The sequence below is a fragment of the Frieseomelitta varia genome, unplaced genomic scaffold, assembly GCF_011392965.1.
Source record: "Frieseomelitta varia isolate USP_RPSP 00005682 unplaced genomic scaffold, Fvar_1.2 scaffold_248, whole genome shotgun sequence".
In the NCBI taxonomy this organism is placed as follows: domain Eukaryota; kingdom Metazoa; phylum Arthropoda; class Insecta; order Hymenoptera; family Apidae; genus Frieseomelitta; species Frieseomelitta varia.
The window spans coordinates 670,708-690,759 of NW_025109977.1; the positions used below are offsets into that span (position 1 = coordinate 670,708).

At 39.6% G+C, this 20,052-nt stretch overlaps 1 protein-coding gene and 1 long non-coding RNA gene across 3 annotated transcripts; one reads left to right on the plus strand and one right to left on the minus strand.

The window, feature by feature from the left end:
* The first annotated feature begins 1,783 nt into the window (after window positions 1-1,783).
* LOC122528294 lies at window positions 1,784-6,937 on the plus strand. The gene is made up of 2 exons (XR_006306536.1): window positions 1,784-2,325; window positions 4,612-6,937. It is a non-coding gene; the product is annotated as an uncharacterized LOC122528294 (long non-coding RNA).
* On the minus strand, window positions 6,028-19,928 carry LOC122528288 (UDP-N-acetylglucosamine--peptide N-acetylglucosaminyltransferase 110 kDa subunit). 2 transcript variants are annotated; one of them, XM_043653261.1, is made up of 12 exons: window positions 19,350-19,928; window positions 16,613-16,763; window positions 16,295-16,538; window positions 16,054-16,122; window positions 12,454-12,650; window positions 9,849-9,938; window positions 9,593-9,773; window positions 8,909-9,511; window positions 8,310-8,824; window positions 7,755-8,208; window positions 7,293-7,669; window positions 6,028-7,217 (listed from the first exon to the last, which is right to left on the minus strand). In XM_043653261.1, exons 1-12 carry the CDS (start codon window positions 19,492-19,494, stop codon window positions 7,025-7,027), a joined length of 3,219 nt encoding a protein of 1,072 aa, XP_043509196.1. In that variant the 5' UTR covers window positions 19,495-19,928; the 3' UTR covers window positions 6,028-7,024. The 2 variants fall into 2 exon arrangements, with proteins under 2 accessions (XP_043509196.1, XP_043509195.1); XM_043653260.1 differs by lacking the exon at window positions 19,350-19,928 and adding an exon at window positions 17,099-17,626.
* Between the last annotated feature and the right edge of the window lie 124 nt (window positions 19,929-20,052).

Consider the following 20,052-nt stretch of genomic DNA (forward strand, 5'->3'; position numbering starts at 1 on the left):
TCAAAAATAACGGATTGTCGTCGAATGATTGGCATTTCTATTGCCAGTTTTTATTTTTGAAACTTTTCATTCGAATCAACTCACTTTAAACTCATGCAAAAATGATCCCTGTCACATGAACAAACGAAAGATCAAGATCATCATTGATTTCTACTGTTTCTTAAGAAATTCTTTATTTCCTACGTGTATATGTCTATTGTCCTAACTGTGTTTCTGACCTAACTTCCTAAACTGCGCAAATACAAGGGGAAAAAACACATAACAAAAAGAAAAAGATGTTTGTAAAGGAACGTCCTGTAATATTGTATATGAATGAATTATATATTGTGTATTTTGACGTCAGATACTACTATGAACGATGGGTAATTAAGAGTACTAGAATACACATAACTAAAGACATTAAAGACAAATAAACACACAGTTGACCTTCCATTTGCTTTGCTGGAAAATGCGTAGCTAACTTATTTCACAGATAAATATTTGCTTGTAACTCCGTAACAAGGCGTTTCCTGACAAGCTTTACATAACATTTTTCTCTTTTTCTCACGTGTAGATTAAACCTTTGCAGTTTGATTCAAGTTTGAGACATCATGAATATATATATATATATATACATATTTTAACTAGTATTTCATTTTAAAGCGTAAATTCATTGCATAACCTGACAGCTAACTGTTCAAGCTCGTTTCAGAGAAAGAAAAAATGCACGAGCTCGTTAACAATTTCAAAATGGAACATTTCCCGTTATACTTTCAAAAGCGGAAAAAAGTGCTGTACAAGCTCGTACAAAATCATCCAATATCCATGGTAAAGAAACTCTACAGCCATGAGGCAATATCAAATAAAATTTTCTTAGAACTGTCTTTCTGTCCTTGACCTTGAAAAATGGCCAAAAGATCGTCGAACAAAATACAGTATAGTATAGCATAGTCCAACCGAATGTTATTGTTTCTCGCGGAAAATTCGCCTTTCATTTGCGCGGAGAAAAACCTCAAATGCCTGAAGCAACGAGAGAGAACACGTCATGGACAGAATGGAGGTAATATGCCCGCGTGATTAGAAGAAAAAACGGGTGACCATGGGAATGCAAGTTAATCGGATTGTTCGCAGGAAGGCGCCCCGGCGTGACGCAACCTACGTGCATATCACGAGCGCGAACGTACGTTAGAACCGTGATTCCACGCTTGCTATTACGTTCACCGATTTGTGTGCAATAAATTAATACACAACGATTCCAAATATACGGACACGCATACCGTGGCATATCGTGCGAATAAATGCATGCATGTGTATATCGAATTTGCACGTATGCACGGCCGTGCGCGCCTGTGAAGGTGATCGTGGCCCAGTGGTGCTCATCGGGTATAATAATCATCGACAATCGTTCAAATTTCACGATTTGACGACCGTGGAAATGGCGCGCGAATCGGATTTTCGTGTTAAATAAATAATCGAATTTTAGCAGAATACTTATAAATTAGAGTAATTAGAATACTTAAATTAGAGTAGAACACTCATAGATCCTTCCAAGTACTTGGAGTTGAGGCAATTTTTCGTCTCGTAGGTGGAAATATCGACGGTTATCCAGCGAGAAAGGGCGCGCGTGACATCGGTTTCCAAACGAAAGGAACATCGTTACCAATTACAGTCGACGCATTTTTGTTGCGTGCGCATTCCGTGATTCGAAGCTTCCGCCCTCTGACAACGGGGGGGAGTTGCGGCACGGGCAAACTTTCCAGAGTTGAAAAAGAGTCGTGCGTGTAACCTCGGTGAGTACCACTGTCGCAGAGCGATCATGCGCGCTCTTCCAGCTCCTCGACAGCCTGCTCCCGCGGCCTGCGCCGCTCACCTAGCCTTCTGTTCGTTGCGTAACGCTGCAGAGTCATGCGATAGGATAGCACCGTCGCCGTGGCGCGATCGACGAACACGTACGAACACGAACGAACGAACGAACGAACGAGGAGGAAACCGAACCGAGCGAGACGGGAATAGAAAGAAAGAAAAAGAAGAACAAAGAGAGCGAGAGAGAACCAGGGCCGGGAGGTGGTGTGGGAGGGGGGTGATGTCTTTTTTGGAGGGGGACGAAGAGAGCGTGGAGAGCTTAGAGCGTAGAGAAGAGGCGGTTCAGCCTTGAAACGCGCCGCGAGCGGCTTCGTCGCGAGTTCCGTGCACGAACGTCGGCTCGCGGGATCGTGTCGAGTCCGTTCCTTTTTTTTTTCCAACCTTTTTTTTTTTCCCCACGTTGTTCGCGCCACTCGGTACCGTTACTACTCTCACCCGTCCTTATCACCGGATTCTTCTCCGATCGACACCTTCGACGGCAACGTGAATCGATTTTTTTAACTCGCCCCTCTTCCCCCCCCCTCCCCCCCTCTCCGTTTTAATTCGACTCGTTGGTTTTCGACGAGAAGAAGGAGAATCCGCGACGATCGAAAATTACCGACGTATCCGAAAGTAATTTATCAACGGTAATTTATTGTTGTCCAAACGGTAGTTTTATCTGGCTGGTGGTATCGGGGGATTAATAGCCGGCCGGTTAATTTATCGAGGAAACCATATATCGGCTGGATGCGTATATCCATCGATACGATGGAGGAAATGTTAGATATCGCTTGGATGGTTGGCGGCGGGAGGGGGTGGGGAGGCGGTAGGAGGGGGCTCTCTCTCCCTTTTCAAGTTCCCAACTCGGAAGATATTCGCAATATATACCTTTTCCCCGTAGAGCATCGGACGCCGAGATTCGCAGAAGCGGCGCGAATAGATAAAAATAGATAAAAGCGGCATCGCGCCGGCCGTGCTGGCTTTCTGGGAACGCTTTCGTCAATCAGGGTCACACCGAATGCACCACCGGTGGTGCCTCGTTACGTCTAAAAGCAGTTTCGTGTAACCACCGAGGAAACGGTGCTCTCGCGTTTAACGAGTCCGACGAGCCGATTCCTCGGGCTCATCCGAACTCGTTTATACGTAGATGACAATGCTTTGTCGGAGCATTTCGTATTCCTCCACGCAGCGGTATTACCGGTCTCTCTCTCTCTCTCTCTCTCTCTCTCTCTTCTCCTCTCGCGCATACTGATATTCACGAGCTCGATTATCCTCCGTAACGGTGAGGCATGAGAAGAAAAGACAGAGAGGATGATCGTGTCGCTGAAAATCGGTGAAAAGATAACGGAGCGCAAGCGTGAAAAAAGGAAAGAAAGAATAAGGGGAAACAGTGTGCCACTGCGCGATCAACGGTACCCGTGTACACTTTTCGCGATGTCGCGACCTCCTGCGGGAGCAAAAAGCGAAAACCAAGCGGTCTTTTTCAACAGCTTCGGTACAACAGTTCTCTTCCGCAAACGCACGCGACTTATTTCTCAATCTGCCGTTGCGAGAACCGAACGTTGAATACACCGTTTGTTAAGAGCGTGCTCTATATTCTTCATTCTGCTAGATAACAGAGACTTTGCACGATTTGCACGCGAGTGAAGATCGACAAACACGTACTTCTTGTTTCTTTATAAAAAGAAAAGTCGTACTTAAAAAGCAGAAGAAAACGTAACGAACACTCGTCGAATAAGACGAGAGTGTACAAGCGTAAAGGAGGTTAGGTCGGCGAAGTCTGGGAAACTGGAACACAGGGAAATTGAAGAAAACGCAGCCAGAGGGAAATAATGGGAGAGAGAGAGAGAAAGAAAAAAAAAAGAAGATTGAGAGCAGAGAGAGGGTGGAACAACGAACAAAGTGGAGCGAAACCGAGCGCGACGGAGACGGAAATCGCGGCGATCGAAGGGAATGAAGAAAGAAAGAGGGAAAAGGGGGAAACGCGGGCGTGGAGAAAAGGAAAGGAAACGAAGGGAAATAGAAAGAAACGCGTAGCACGAGGAGGGTAGTTGGTTTCGACTTTGTAGTAGGCCTCGATCGATGCTGTTACCATGGCTACAGGTGCAGTACCGCGGTGCTCTACTACTGATTATTTATGTCAAGGATCCCTCCCTGCTTCGAGGCTCGGCAACACAAACTCAAACGCTGGCGAATCACCCCAACGGCTGCGTTCGAATCTCCCTCTCGCGAAGATTTCCCACGATTTTCTCGCCAACCGAGACATTTGGACGTTGCGAACGTGTTATATACCCGATCTCGGCCCTGGAAACCTGGATTCGCTTGGTCAAACTGACCTAATTTCCAATTTTGTTGTCCAACGAAATTTCTTGCCGCCCCCCGTTGGACGAACGATGAAGTTTCAAGCGTGAAATTCGATCGTTCATTTCGGTCGCGATACGACGATTAGATCATCGAACATTTATTTACAATTATTTACAAAACTGATCGATAATATCTCGAAATCTATGTGAAAGGAAGTAAAGTCTCGCGAAATAGAATCGACACAGTACGACAAATTAATAAAAATCAATGGCTCGATTCAAGTGGTTCTTCAGAACCGTTTCTACCACTACAACCACTAAATTTGCAACTAAATTTTATACGGTTTCCGGGATTGATGCTCTCCAGTCATCAAGCAATTCGCTCCTTTCACGAAATCACACTTCGATTTTCAAACGTCTGAAATCGAATTTAATCGTATAGATAAATATTCGTATATTTATACGATTTTTTTTTTTTATCATACAGATAAATACGTACATACGTTGATAGGTTATGTTCATTCGGAAGAACTTGGAACACGTTAGAAAAAAAAGCGACAAAGACAAACGTGAATGAAGTTTCCGCGAGAACCGAGATGATAAAGTTATCGCGTTGGAGGGTCGTGAGTCGTCGGTAAATTTTTAAATGAATCATCGTGAATGCGTTGAAACGGCGATTAGTTGCCATTTAAACGATTGCTATTATTAGTGGCAGGTGGCGACTGAAGATGGAGCTTCGGTGCCGGTTTTAGAGCAAGCAGGACGGAAGAGAACACGCAGAGGGAAGTTACTCCTGTTGGGAAGGATGCTTTCGACCCAGTTTCACCCTTCCATGGTGGTAGTACCAGCACGAGCAATCGATAATACGTCTCAGAAGTACCGATATCGTGCTCTATCATTGTAAAAACTGTCGCTCTAGCGAAAACTACTGGCAATTACACGTGAATAAAATGACTTCGTCTTTCTCTCCCAACTTGTCCGTTTCTGTTTCTTCTTACCGTGATTAGTTCTCTCTCTTTTTCTTGTCAATACTATTCATTCATCACACTTCGTCATAACTTAGGGATCGAACGATTTGTAACTTTCTCGTGTTAACAAAAAAATAAGAGTAAAAAATTTGTTACTTTTATTTTGAATGCTATGCGCTATTTTTTTTTTTACATAAAAACAATTACTCGTTACATTACTTCTTAGGCAGAGGTGGCCCAAGGCGGTCACGTATTCGTCACGAATAATCATTAGGACAGGTATAACCAAAATAATCGCAATTTTACGAATCGTAGCATAGTATTACCTAGCAAATAAATCGCGACGTAAAAACATAAATCAGAAGACGGTTTGTTGAGAAGTCATTGACACTGGCAAATTTATTTCAAAGTTCTTCAGATGTTGAATTACCGTAAATCTACACAAATGTACTATTATCGTTTATAAAAGGTCAAGGTTTGGTATCTGAATTCATTCTAATGTCAACGATACTTTTTATACGGCATACTTGTTGCTCTTCCGATTGCACTCGGAATAAAAATTAAGAAACATTGAACTCCGATATAAATTGTGCGTAACAGGAACAATTATTCATTATGGAGACTGTGCAATGTTGATAATACACACAGCAGGTGGACGAGATCATACGTACATCGAATTCAACTGAACGTTGCCTGTTTGTCGAAAATCACTTGTTTAAATTTCTCTCTCAAGTAGAACTCGTTGAAAATTATAAACCGCATTGAATGATTACTTTGAATAAATATAAGAAATTCAAGCAAGTTATTCGTTCAAGCATTACCTGTATTTTTCTATGCGAAACTAATATCAAAGGATCGAGTAAAAATTTCACAAAAGAAATCGATCTTACGAATCGCATATCCATCCAACATTCTCACAACATCCACATTCTTTCAAATTATATTTTTTAATTATTTCTTTTTTTTTCTTTTTTCTCTCTTTTTTTTTATTCTATAGACGTACATCGGAATTTACTACAGTCGACGTTTTTCACTACCTCACACATTTCTTCAATCTTAAACGTACACGTTATCGTAACTAAAGCAATAACAATTTTAATATTTACATGTCTATCTCATTAATTAATTATATATATAATACAACTTGCAACTCTGCTACCAGCAATTTCTAGCAATAACATCTTGGTGCAAATAATCCGACTCTTCTCTCTCTGTATTTCAATCTTCATTTACGTGCCGATCCGAACGACAATATCGTTATAAATTCGGAAAATATGACCATAAGAACATCCTTCCAGCATTTATTCGTTATTATGTAATGAGTCACGCGTCAGAGACTTTGAGAATCAAAGAAACTTTCGAATAAAAGTATCAATGACAGCTGCGTATTTCATATTAATAATACAAACCTTCGTCAACATACATACTATGTCTGTGTCATTGTACTTTATACAATGAAGAAGCCAATCTTGTACACAATCCCATTCCAATTCAGGTAATATACACATATTACCAAAAAGATAAACAAAAAATATAGACATCTGACTTTACGAGAATCATAATATATTATATGTATAAATAAGGTGAAAGATGTGGTTGTATAACGTAGAAAATGAATGTAATTATTTCTTGTGACTCGTACGACGGTATAACAATCCACAATTTTCTTTGTTGCGACATCAAATATGTAATTGAACGTATATGTATGATAATTATCCTGTTACCCGAGCTTGACGACGTATCATAGAAAACGGTGAATACCAAAACATATGGAATTTGTATGAAAATCCTATTTTCATGAAATAGATTACCGATTATCTGTTTTAAATGTTACGTTTTTATATAAAAAGAAAAAAGAAAGAAAGAATGAAAGAGAAGCCAGATGTGGAATTAAAGCTGTATAAATAAAAATATTTAGAAATAGAGTTATGTTTAAGATGTAACTGTTAGTAATTTTTCCCTTTCGGTTTTATCTACTGCTGACACATGATCAGGCTTTTCGCCTCGCGCGTAACGTTCCCACATTTTTTTGTACAGCATTTCCATGCCCGCTGCGTATAACTTGCAATTGAATAATGGACTTTCCGATCTTGCTTTCCACACTTTGGCTCGCGTAGCTTTCAAGCTTAAAAAGAAACAGTTGGTTAACTCATGTCGAATATGAAGCTGTAGGGATAGGAAAAAAAAATAATTTACTTACTATTCTCTGTCAGTGCCTAAACGAATAGCAATGTCCTGATATTCCTGACGTGTTCGTGCAATCAAATCAGGACAGCCCAAAGTATTCAACTGACTAGCAGCAACACGAGATGCCAGCGTTTCACCTGGTAGTGTAACTACTGGAGTTCCAGTCCACAAAACATCCATGCTAGTAGTGTGACCATTACAAAGCGGTGTGTCCAAGCATACGTCAGCCAACTGTCCCCTTCGAACGTGTTCTTCTTTTGCAGCAACATTGCTGAACAAGATCCTACCGGGAGCTAAACCTAATTGTTGGGCTGTCGCTTGTAGGTTTGGCTCACCAACGGCCGGGAAGCGTAGTAACCATAATACAGAGTTTGGCACGTGTTTTAGAATCTGAAAATTGGTGTCGGCGTCCATGTACAAAATACGCAATAATTTTGGCAATGTAAATTTGTCACGAAAATATGAATAAACTTACATGTGCCCACATGTGAAGTGTGAGCGGATCGATCTTGTACAATTGATTAAAATTACAGTAGACAACTGCGTCCTCTGGCAGACCATACTGTTGTCTCGTTGTAATCATGATATTTTGAGGCACTTCTTCACCCGTAGCTGTTTTGTTATTCACTTGCGTGGTGGCCATGCCGTTTTGAACTACAACGCCGTTCACAGACATTTGGCATTGTCCAGAAGCAATCATTGTCTCGATAGGAGTAGTGGTTGGCAGTTCCGCAACTTTCAAGGAAATTTCTACTGGCTTATTTTTGGCATCCGGTACGACAACTTCGCGGATTTCTTTGACGCACGTATTTTCAATCATGGGAGAGAGATCGGTGGCATTTATCACAGCTACATTATCTGCTACTTTGCCTTTCATATTCAACTTGTCCGTCAAAATAAGACGTTCCTTTAAATGCGGGAACATTTGCCTTCAAAAATAAATATGTTTTAGAAAAAAAAAAACAAAAACATACAATACCGATAAATTTCACATATAGTACCATAATCGTATATAATCTCGCAGACTTACTTGTGATCTCCAATGAAGTACGTGTGTGGCATGTAAGCAAGCTTCTCGCTGTATTGACTAGCAAGTTCCACCGGTGATGTAACTTCGTCCGTAATTAAATAATCCATGAAACTAGCACCAGATGTTCCGGGATATCCAAGCCACATCACTTGAACCGGTGCCGGTCTCAGGGCGAATATTTCGTTTCTTGCTCCCTTTGTGTAGCCGTTCATGTTCACCAAAATGTGAATTCCATCCGCGTTAATACGATCAGCTGCTTTCCCGTTGCACGGAATCTGCGATAGATCGACGAAGTGTTCGGTTTCTCTAGCGATCTTTGCACGAAAAGTGGTTCCATCATCGGCACTGAGAGCGTAACAAAAGATTTCAACGTTTTGTCTGTCGTGCAACCCCGGAATCGACTGCATCAGATGGCTAGTAGGATGGTTCCCAAAATCGGACGAAACGTATCCAATCTTCAAGCGAGTGCCAATTTCACGTGGGTATTTGTACGGTTGTTTATGTAAAACGTGTATCTGTGTAACAATTTGTAAAACAGTTTTATGTAAAGTAGTTAGGTAAAAGGTAAAAAAAACCTAAAAGGTAAAAGTCTTATTTACCTTTTCGATGCAAAGATTCGCATGTCTAGCAGCAATGGCCTTTCTGAATTCGTGAGACAGCGGGTAGAGCATAGAGTGGTGCGGATGCACGCTTGGCAACCTGTTCTTATCCAATTGTTCGGCAACGATCGAGACTAATTTCTTCATTCGAGCCTCGTAATCGGTCCAGTCGCAAACGATCTGAAGGCAATGCGCCAAGTTACAATACGCGTCGGGAAAGTCGGGCTTCAGCTTCAGCGCAGTTTTGTACGATTGAATAGCCTCGGGAATGTTCCCGGAATCCTTGTGAATTGAAGCTAAATTGGAATGAGCATCGGCGAAAGCGGGATTAATTTGTATAGCTCTTGTGTAGCATTGAAGCGCCCCTTGTATATCTTGCATTTCTTTCAGCGTATTGCCCATGTTCGAGTACGCATCCGCGAAAGTTGGCTGAATGCGAATAGCCTCCTTGTAATGCATCAATGCTTCGTTTAATTTCCCTTGTTGCTGTAATACGGAAGCCAGGTTGCTATGAGCTGCAGCAAAATCAGGAAATACTTCAAGCGCTTTCAAATACAACCGAGTTGCTTCTTCGATGTACCCCTGTTCGCGTTTTATGTTGGCCTAGAATGAAAATACATTCGTCGTAGTGACAAAAAGAAGAAAGTTTATTCCCGCCAATAATTTGAACAGAAATATAAATACCAGATTATTAAGGGAATCGGCGTGCGAAGGGCAAAGGCGGAGAGCCGTATTATAGCAATCCTCAGCCTCAGCCACTTGCCCCTTTTCCTTGAGCGCGTTCGCCAAGTTACAGTAAGCATCTGGGAAATTCGGTTGTAGTTCGATAGCACGGCGATACGTGTCGATCGCCAAATCGATAAGCCTAGAAAAAAAGACAAAGAAACAGATTAACGCGCAATCAAAAAATAACGAAATATACTCTCCGACGGATACTTACCCTTGTTCGTAATAAACACACGCCAGATTTCCATGCACGACTGCATTGTTAGGGCTGAGATTCAAAGCACGCAGGTAAGCAGCTACGGATCTGTCGTAAACAAAAAAATTCGCACGTCGTTAAAATTCATTGCACAATCAGAGAAGTGAGCATTTAGGTCGTTCTCCGAACGAACGGACAGTGAATCACAATTCAATCATCGATTCCGAATTCGGACTCGCGTGAAAACGCACGTAGAATCGCGTGGAAAATGTTGCTCGTTGGTTTCGATTCGGTAGCAATGGCGATGTCACAGCCGACTCGCACGTACACGATGATCTTGAGTAAAATTCGCACACGTGTATCACCGCGCCGGTATAAAACGGAATAAAGGAAAACAAAAAAACAATGAGAAATTGACCTTTTCACGCTATATTTAATCCACGAGATACATCCACGGGCCGAGGATCGTGAGAGAGCTCGTTCTAACTGCACGCGTAACAAGGGCGCGATCGTGGTCGAGGGCGAGATCACCGTGTACACGACAACGCACTGGCAGTCCATTCCTTCTCCATTTCGATGCCTCGAATGAATGTGTTAGTGTGTGTGTGTGTGTGTGTTCTTTTTAAATAATTAATAAACAAAACTTGCCACTCCCTCGGACCGACACCGCGAGAGTCTCTCTCTCTCCACCGCGAACAACTTACGCGTTTTTGGCAAACCCGCGAACAACTTACACCCTCCCTTGAAGAGTAAAAGGGGTTCTTTCTCTCTCTCTCTCTCTCTCTCGCTCTCGCTCTCGCGCGCGCGTAGGGGCGGAGCGATCCTTGGAATCGATAGTTGCCCTCCAGTTTCTCCCGCTATTGTGCGTAACGTTCCGAGATTCCAGCGGTTCCGAATACGCGTAAATAAAAAGAAAAAAAAAAAAATTCAGCTCGCATTCGCGGAGGTAATTTCCTATCTGTTGCCAAGTCAGCCTCCATTACGTAGCTATGTGTATTGTTCAAGTAAATATTTCTGACAATTTTGAAATAAATATTTCTGATACTTCTCAAGTAAATATTTCTGATAATTCCCAAGTAAATATTTCTGACAATTTTCAAGTAAATATTTCTGACAATTTTCAAGTAAATATTTCTGATAATTTTCAAGTAAATATTTCTGATAATTCTCAAGTAAATATTTCTAATAATTTTCAAGTAAATGTTTCTGGCAATTTTCAAGTAAATATTTCTGACAATTTTGAAGTAAATATTTCTGATAATTCTCAAGTAAATATTTCTGATAATTCTCAAGTAAATATTTCTAATAATTTTCAAGTAAATGTTTCTGGCAATTTTCAAGTAAATATTTCTGACAATTTTGAAGTAAATATTTCTGATAATTCTCAAGTAAAAATTTCTGACAACTTTCAACTAAATATTTTTGATAATTTTCAAATAAATATTTAAGATAATTCTCAAGTAAATATTTCTGACAATTTTTAAGTAAATATTTTTTTCTTGTAGATTCTAAAAATCTTTTATGTTCCAGCAAATTCCAAGCCAATAAATAAGCATGTATTCGAAATAAATAGATTTTCAAATTTACGCATCCGAAATAATATTAGCAAAATAATTCGACATAGCGAGAGTTGCGAAGGACATCCAAGGAGAAATTCACGTACTGCGTTGTCAGCGGACATCGCTCTGGAGAAACAAAGGACGATGAACTTCAAAGGACGCTGTATGAATATCGATCTGGTGTTTACACGTCGGCTCATGCGCTTTGCTTGCGATTCCTCGGTAAACGTGTTTTGCAAACGCGAAAATACTTTCGACTTTGAAAGACAAAAAAAGTAGAGCACATTTCTCATTATTACACGAAAATGTAACGTAATAACACGGTAGGGTACTTTCAAAAATATACGTGTATTTTTGTCTGACTCTTTGACTCCAATTAATGTGACTGTAAACTGAGCATTAAATGAATAACTTAGAGCCAATTTTTTTTAGCACAAGCTTTATAAACCGACGTCCATGGGAAATTCGAGACGACGATCGATCAAACTGTGCACTTTGTTCCAGAAAATGAGGAGAAAAAATGACATGTATTTTTATTATTTTAATTGAGAATCGAACTCGCGTCCCTCTGGTTAGGAAGTTAAAACCATATATCTATTGCCAAAGAGACTTCTCAAGCTACTTGTTACTAGTGCTCATACATGGAAACTCCATGATATTGTATTATAAAATTTCGTATAACAATAATAATATGAATAAATTTTCATTTTTTACTACTATAAGAATTAAAAAAAAAAAAAAATGTGTACAAATAGAGCTTGTCTGAACAGACTATACTAAACATATCATGTGATATTTATTTTCTTGATAACTATTTATTTTCTACACATAACTAGCAATAATTCGAATAAACACGAACAAATATTTTCAATCAGAAACGTTTCAACAGCAATGTTTTGAAAATGCTGTATCTAATATTGGAAATCAACGTCACTACAAAGCAACAAAGCGACATTACATTATTCTATCGTTTGAACTGGCGTAGTAGCATCGCGTGTATACTTCCAAATTTGATATTTCTAGCACCAGACTGACAGAAACCACTAGTCCAATTATTTTCTTACCTATCGAAAATCCTAGCCTCCTTGAGCACGTTGCCAAGATTGATGTAAGCGTCCAAGAAATTTGGGTCCAAAGCCACGGCCTTCTCGAAGTGATGGATCGCCAGCCAGATCTCCCCCTGAGCGTTGAACACGCAGCCAAGATTGCTCCACGCGACCGCGAAATCTGGACGCGTTTCAATCGCCTTTAGATAGCAAGCCTAAAGACAAACAGGGGGTCAAACAGGTTGCTCGCGGTACTGTGAGAGACGCGCCGCGCGCTTTGCCCGGCCTCTCCTCGCCGCGCCGCAGGCTTTCACATACATTTCACTATTTTCGATAAACCTCAGAGAACAATAATATATCTTTTTTCATACACCTTCGTCCTCTCTGCCCTGCCTCGTTACCTCTCTCTTTCCTCGTTTCACGTCCCTTTTCTTTTCTATGAATTCCCACCACATAGATAAAGTACCTTTTAGCAGAGATGCAAATAAATGCTTTCAGGAATCAATTACTTGTTACCACATGTTACTCGTTTATTGCTGCTTCGTTACGCGATCAAAATTTATCAATACTCGGAGAAATGTTCCATGTACACATTTCTGTTACATTTCGGTGCAAATGAAACGCGTAAGTTAATGCCAATTTGACAAGCGATCAATCACTGTGAAAGCTAATTAAATGCGATCTTCTTAAAGAGGCTTTTGCTCCTGCAAGGTTTGTACTTTATACACTCGAATTCTCCCCTCGCGTTCCAGGGCGGACGGGAACGAATCAGAAACAGAGAGAACGAAATCCATTTTGCAAGTCATACAGTATGTAACAGTGGATCGGAGTCTAGTATGAAAACAGGGAAAGAAGGATTTAGGTGCGCGCTAGAAACGTCATCTCGTAGAAAACACAAGCGATACGGGCGTCCCGCCTCGTGTCCATCGATTCTCCGGAATGCGTCCGGTGGACTCGATCGGCACGCAGCACGCCCCTCGCCGTCAGTTAGTTTCAGTTTCTGCTCAATTCACCTCCAACATTGTCCGTTCTCAGTCGACGAGCTTAAACAAACATTGGTTTTTCATTATTCACATGTGTCTCTCTGTTCAACGTTAGACCATCGTGTCTCGATTGAATTTGTATTATCGTTAATATCCTAATGCAGTAAAGAAAACAAAATTATCCCAATATCTTCTATACATGACGACGCTCCTAAGGGTCAAAGCAGGGATAAATGCATCGCGCGTGCCGAGAGGCGGGCTGCATTGTTATAAGAAACAGAGTAAATCCGTACCTAAACAGTAAGTTTTAAAAGGGCATTTACAGTTGGCCGATCTCTATCGGGAACGGTAATGAGAGGCTGGATAAATTAACAGGCATCGTAGCGTCGGGATAACTGTGGATAACGGATAGAAACGAAGTTGGATGAAGCTTCAACTGAGAATTCCCTTGTTTCAACGTGCAACGAAGAGAAAATCGATTCGGTTCATCTGCTGTGTGTTCGTGCACAAACATGCCTTTTCGGTCCTCGATTGAAACGATCCAACTTTCACTCCCTTTCGGAAACAACGGAGTCAATTGGCCTGTGACGGATTGTTCAGAGATCGGCCTTGGGAATTACTTTACCTGCAGTGTACCCTTTGGTAGGTTGACGGTAGGTACGGCTCGCAAGTTCTCATAATAAACTTAGACCGAGAGACAGTGTGTTACTGAATAACCAGATTCAGATTCACCCTTTGACGAAGGAACCCATGGTAACAGACCAATCACATTGCTCCGACTTCCCCTCCTAGAGTTGATCATCCCATCCACAACAACAAGACAGCTGCGTTAATGTCTCTTCACTGATACTGTTCGCCTCAACTTTGTCTTTTTTTTTCTAATTATCTTTTATGTTCTTTTTTTTATCTTTTCTTTTCTTTTCTTAAATACGTATATAGAAGTACCTAGTTATGCGTGCTGCTGAAAGACACGCTTCGCTGAGGTCGTCAGCCACCATATCACAATCGTGTAAGTCTTACACCCCCACCCCCAATTACCAATTGCATTGAAAATAAGTCCCCTGGTTAAAAAGGAAAAAATAAGATCAAATTAAAGCATAAAAAAAAACAAACGTGCTAATTTTGCGACCCCTGTAGCTAACGATACTTTAAAAAAAAAAAAAAAATTATAAATAACGCGAATCTATATTGCTCTTTAGAGAAGAAGATAAATTTGGAAAACCATTTCCCATCTATACTATTTTTTTTTTTTTTTTTTTTTTTTTTTGTGATCCCATCGATAACCAGTAGTTCCAGTCGATATCTTTCTGTGAATGCAACATTATTGGTGGCAAAACGTACTAAGCGAAAAACAAACGAGTGAACTAGAAAGCGCTCAAGAACGGCAGGAAATTCAACGGAAAGCCTTTCTCTTTGCTGCATTGAGTATCATCGGCGAGTTTGATTGCAAAAAGTATGAAACATCAAACAAAGATACCAATATGAAATTCAAACATGAATTGAGCAAAATTATCAACAATTTACATATACTGTCTGCAATCAGTTTCTACTCGTCGACTATTGCCGCGCCGCGCTGCTGTTATGAAGTAGACCACTTGACTCGTTTGCTTCACTACGTATCATTGAAACGAATGAAACTCTTAGGAGCCGAGAAAGTCCCACGAGTTTCCAACATAATTAAAAAAATATTTTGACACAGATTCGTCAAAAAGAGCTAAGAATTTTTCATAATAAACGATGAATATGGAACTAGTCAAGTGATCTCGCGCAATTGTCATCGTCATACACAATTTGTTTACTTTTAAAATTGGAAAGAGTAGTTGGAAAAGAAAGGTTGCATTTGTCCACGTATATGTAACGGATCAGAGTATACCTAAAGTAAATACACATTCAGAATGAGCTGAATCAAATGAGATGAGCTTAAACGCTACATTCGCGCGCTGCTGGTCCTATTGTAGCTCGTTGAAAAAGAAAAGAATCGACACTGTTTGCTTAATCAACGATAAACAAAAGACACTGCTATAATAGGACCGGCAAGTTAAACTTTGCAATAACACCAAATAAAGATATTTCGTTGTTGCTCTCATCAGTGTTATTCCAAAACGCGCAATGCCAAGAGGGATTTCATAGAGTTTTTAGCTAATTTCAAACTTAAACCCTCGTCCTGCGTTTGATGTCTTGTAAGAAACGTTATTCTGTTTTGGGCACCTTCATCGGTTCTCGATAAACAGACAAATAAAAAAGTAAAAAAACACCAAACGCAGTGATTACGTTAATTAAGAGGAAAACACGCACGATGGATAATCTACTATCAAAATCTGAATTTTCTTTCACAGTCACACGCAATTGCTTTCGATAGCAGGCCATCATGCGTCGCGCATACATTTCATCGCAAAGAGAAATAGCTTTTCGCCTCTAGTGGATACCAGTTGTTCCTGGCTATTCTGTAGAGCTGCTAACTAGCACTCGTGCACATTTTACGTAATGCATCCATATCTAGTCAAAAACAAAATTGATGAAACAACACAGCAATGCTCAACATCTTAGTATTTGACTGCGGTATTGATGCATTCAATCATGTGCGTGACACGTCAAATTAATTTACAGCAATGTATAACAGATAAAGAAAACTTACCTTGGCTTCGTCAAGTCTTGCTAATGCTTTCAAAAGATTACCAAGATCGCTTCTCACACAGTAAAGATCCTGTAACACACGAATGCACAAAATATATATATTCGATAATCTCAAACAACCATTCTTCAAGAATACTTTTCACAGCATGTAGCAGAATTTGCTCAGATAAATTAAACGTACGCAAGTGTGATAATTTACAAAGGGTTACAAAGAAATATTAATAACAGGATTGATTTCTCACAGGGTTATATTGTAGAGCAGTCACATATGCTTGAACCGCTTGTTCCATATCTCCAGCAGCTACCAATGCAGCTGCTAGATTGATGTAACCGTCAATGAAATCTGGTTTCAATCTAACGGCGTGCCGATAGTTTTCCAAAGCTTCCTGCAGTTGACCACGCTCCTTGAAAACATTCCCAAGGTTGCTGTAAGCCTCCGCCAACAAGGGATTCTGCTTTATCGCTAAACTACTATAATGAGCGGATCTGAAATGCAAGAATAATAATTGATCAACATTCTATTTTGTTCGAAAGTTACACAACGGGAGGAAGATGCTCACTTTTCTAGCCTTCTGCACTGGAAGTGGATAGAAGACAACAACAGAAGAACCCCTGTGTTATATGTTTCCTGTCGCCACAGTTGCATACAATGCCTTTCAGCGTTTTCGTAATCTCCTGCCTGATACTCCCTGTGAGCAAGTTCCAGTAACCCTGAAAAAAGTAAATTCAAACACGTTTCTTATAAAACTTGTCAGATTTTGGAAACTCGTGTGTAAATGAAACAAAGACATTCACTTCTTTTACTTTAACTCTCAAAAGAGTTTAAAGAATTTCAGGAACACCTATTAATTTAAACATTCTTATAATATGACAATACAATATACAATAATTTTGATTTTAACGAGCCTGTTTCAAAAATTTTAGGGAAGTTTATATAAAAACAATATGTCTACTGTAGAATAAAACATGTATATCGATTTTGTTAGCCGGCTCGTTGGAAACTCGAAATCGCATTCAGAAACGAAAATGAGGCGAAAAATACGAACAATAGGAGTCAACAGCAACGTTAATCGTCTGATTGTCGGCGATCGCAATTAGCTCTTTGCCCTGCGTGTCCTGCGTAACAACCAGAAGATTCTGTCCATTTTGCCACTCGACGGTTCCATTACAAACGTCATCCGAACTATTGACCACGTTCCCGATTCCACCGGCCGAACTTTTTATCACGTTCTCCTTCTTCTCTGCTAGTCTTATGCTCATTTTGTCAAATTTTCCCAAACGTTCTCTTCTGTTCGATATTACACGCCGCGCACCTCTGTTTTCACGATCACCTCTAATTAACTTCGAGACTCTTCTACGCTTCAGTGTCGGCAACTCGAGCTTTCTCTCTCACTTCGAAAAAATTCTTGCTGTTCGATTCCGAGCTCTCCAGAGTCATTTATTTCTTCCGCACTATCCGAGTTTACGCTCTTTTATTACTTCAAACCGTGCAAAGACAATTCGTAGCTTTCCGTTTCCATACAGAGTATGTCCTCTGTATTCCTTTCCTGTACAAGTTACGCTCTACCAGGTTATCCCCACCAGACCAGAAGGAGCAATCTGATTGGTCAATTGGCAACTATGGCAGACCTCTGCAACGCTGTGCCGGGCATCAAATGGGAACATGGAAGACACCCGGCTCAACGCCGCGAATATCACGTCTAGCACCCTGTGGCCTTTCGTTTTTCGTATTTTATATCTTCGGAGTTTGATAATTTTGCTTTCTTTGTTATTCTCAGTATAATTGACAGACGTTTGATCATAAACACCGTTGTCAAATTATTTTTAGAAATTCTGAACACAAATTGTCGAAACTAATAAATTCATTTTTCCGTTGCTTTGCTTATTCTACCTTTCAAACAATTTTTATATTAATTAATGAACGTATTGAATGTATGAAAATATAGATAAATGTAATGAAGTAATAACTGATATATTTACAGCTTATTAATAATAACGATATAAAATCTAATAAAAAGTAGCAAATTTCTGTTTTCAGCTAACGGAGTCATCCTTTTCTCGTCGGTGAATCTTTTAGTAAGAAATCCATTTTAAAGTTACAATAATTCTCACGAATACGTTGCAATGTAAGAAAATAATATAAAAAATTTCTATTATTTTAAGGTGCTCATTGTACATACAGATGCGATGGTACGCGCCTGGGAGCACACAAAGAAAACACAACAGCGGTTCTCAATTCGTATGAACAAAATTGATTGTTAAAATCATTTGATTATTTTTAGTACCAAGATATACATCTTAGAGGACAAACTAATACTACAGCTATAATATCGATGCTATAATATCGATTTTTAGAACTGTAAGTTCATTAAAATTCATTGAAAACAATAATATACGTTTATTAAGGTTGAAGCATGTGTATTTATGCCTAATTTAAAATATAAAAATATTGACTGTAGGAGAAAGAAAAAAATACAAATACCAGAAAACTTTAAAATATGGAATTATAAGAGAATTTTTAATTGCAAAATTACTGTATTTTCTGTCAGGAAAGTACCACTGACACTATACAAAAGACCATCCCCACTCTTTCGCACGGAAAGCAGATGGCATAGGTATCGAATGGAATATTCCATCGTCACTTTGAAGCGGAAACAACCAAAGAGCAAGAAAGAAGGGTAGATAGACAGCTAACAAGGAAAACAAGCTTGAAAAAGGAGAAAACTATATACAAAGGATAATACTTGTATTCATCAAAAAAAAATTTTAAAGTTATCGAGCAATTTTGATGACAATAATACACACACATGTGTATATGTATATCATTTCGTAGATTTATAAAAAAAAAACACGTAAATATATTAAAGGTATTCCCTCTTACATCACATTTTCCATTTTTTATTACATATACTATATACGAATGTCTATACGCAGTATGTACATCTTTGTATTACTACGATATATCATGATAAATGAAAGATATACAAGACATTTTACATACGTAAGTTGTATGCCAATTAAATTGTTACTCAATTCACGTGAAGCTTTATTTCACAAATTTTCTTTTTTCAAATAACAGCCACGATTTAATATCGACAAAACTGTTAGGAATAATCAAATCGTGACCATGTATAAATCTGTGCTTAATTTTTGTCGGTGTTAATTTTTTGTAGAAATTTACTTGGTAAAAAACGAGTCAGAACATCTCGAGATCAATATATGCAAATTTATTATCCATTTGATTGGACACTTTGTTAAAGTAGAATGGGACGTGATTGAAATCGTCTTGCTACGTACCGATTGTCGAAACCTGTGGTATCTCGTTCATCTTGAGAATGACACTGCTGCATGCAATTTGTTGATGATTCTGCTGCTGCGGCTGCTGTGGCTGCTGCTGTTGTTGCTGTGGCTGCTGCTGTGCTTGCATGATGACGACCACCATAAAAAAATGATGTGTGAACGATGCGAACGATGTAAGACGATGATCACGTGTCGACGCTCGTGCAGGAATTCCAATATCAAAATTGGAGATATCGTGGTGAACCGGGTCCAGAGAGAATTCCTTACTTTCCGAAGAATTGAAACAAAAAACAGGTACACGCGGCACTTACATCGGTATGTACTAGCGCGATCTTTCAACGTGCGCCATCATGGATTTCCAAGCAATTTACTTAACCAAGGATTTATGCACAACATGCAAATCACATGAAACGTAAATGATATATTTGTCAGTTACTTTGTCGTTAAAAGATGGTTTTCTTTTTTTTTTTTCTAAGAAGTTTTTATCGCGACAGTTGAGTTCTTCACGAACGACAGTCTGTCAGACTGCATACGTAATACGGTCCGACGCGAAAAACCAATCGATGAACGTATTCCGGGTTAGGGAAACTGATGCCGTTCTACGCGCGGGAAATACGTCATGTTCATACAAGTAAAAGTTATCTTTAACACCCACGACTATTGCAGTTACTTTTGATTGGTAGTACTATTAGATGTTATG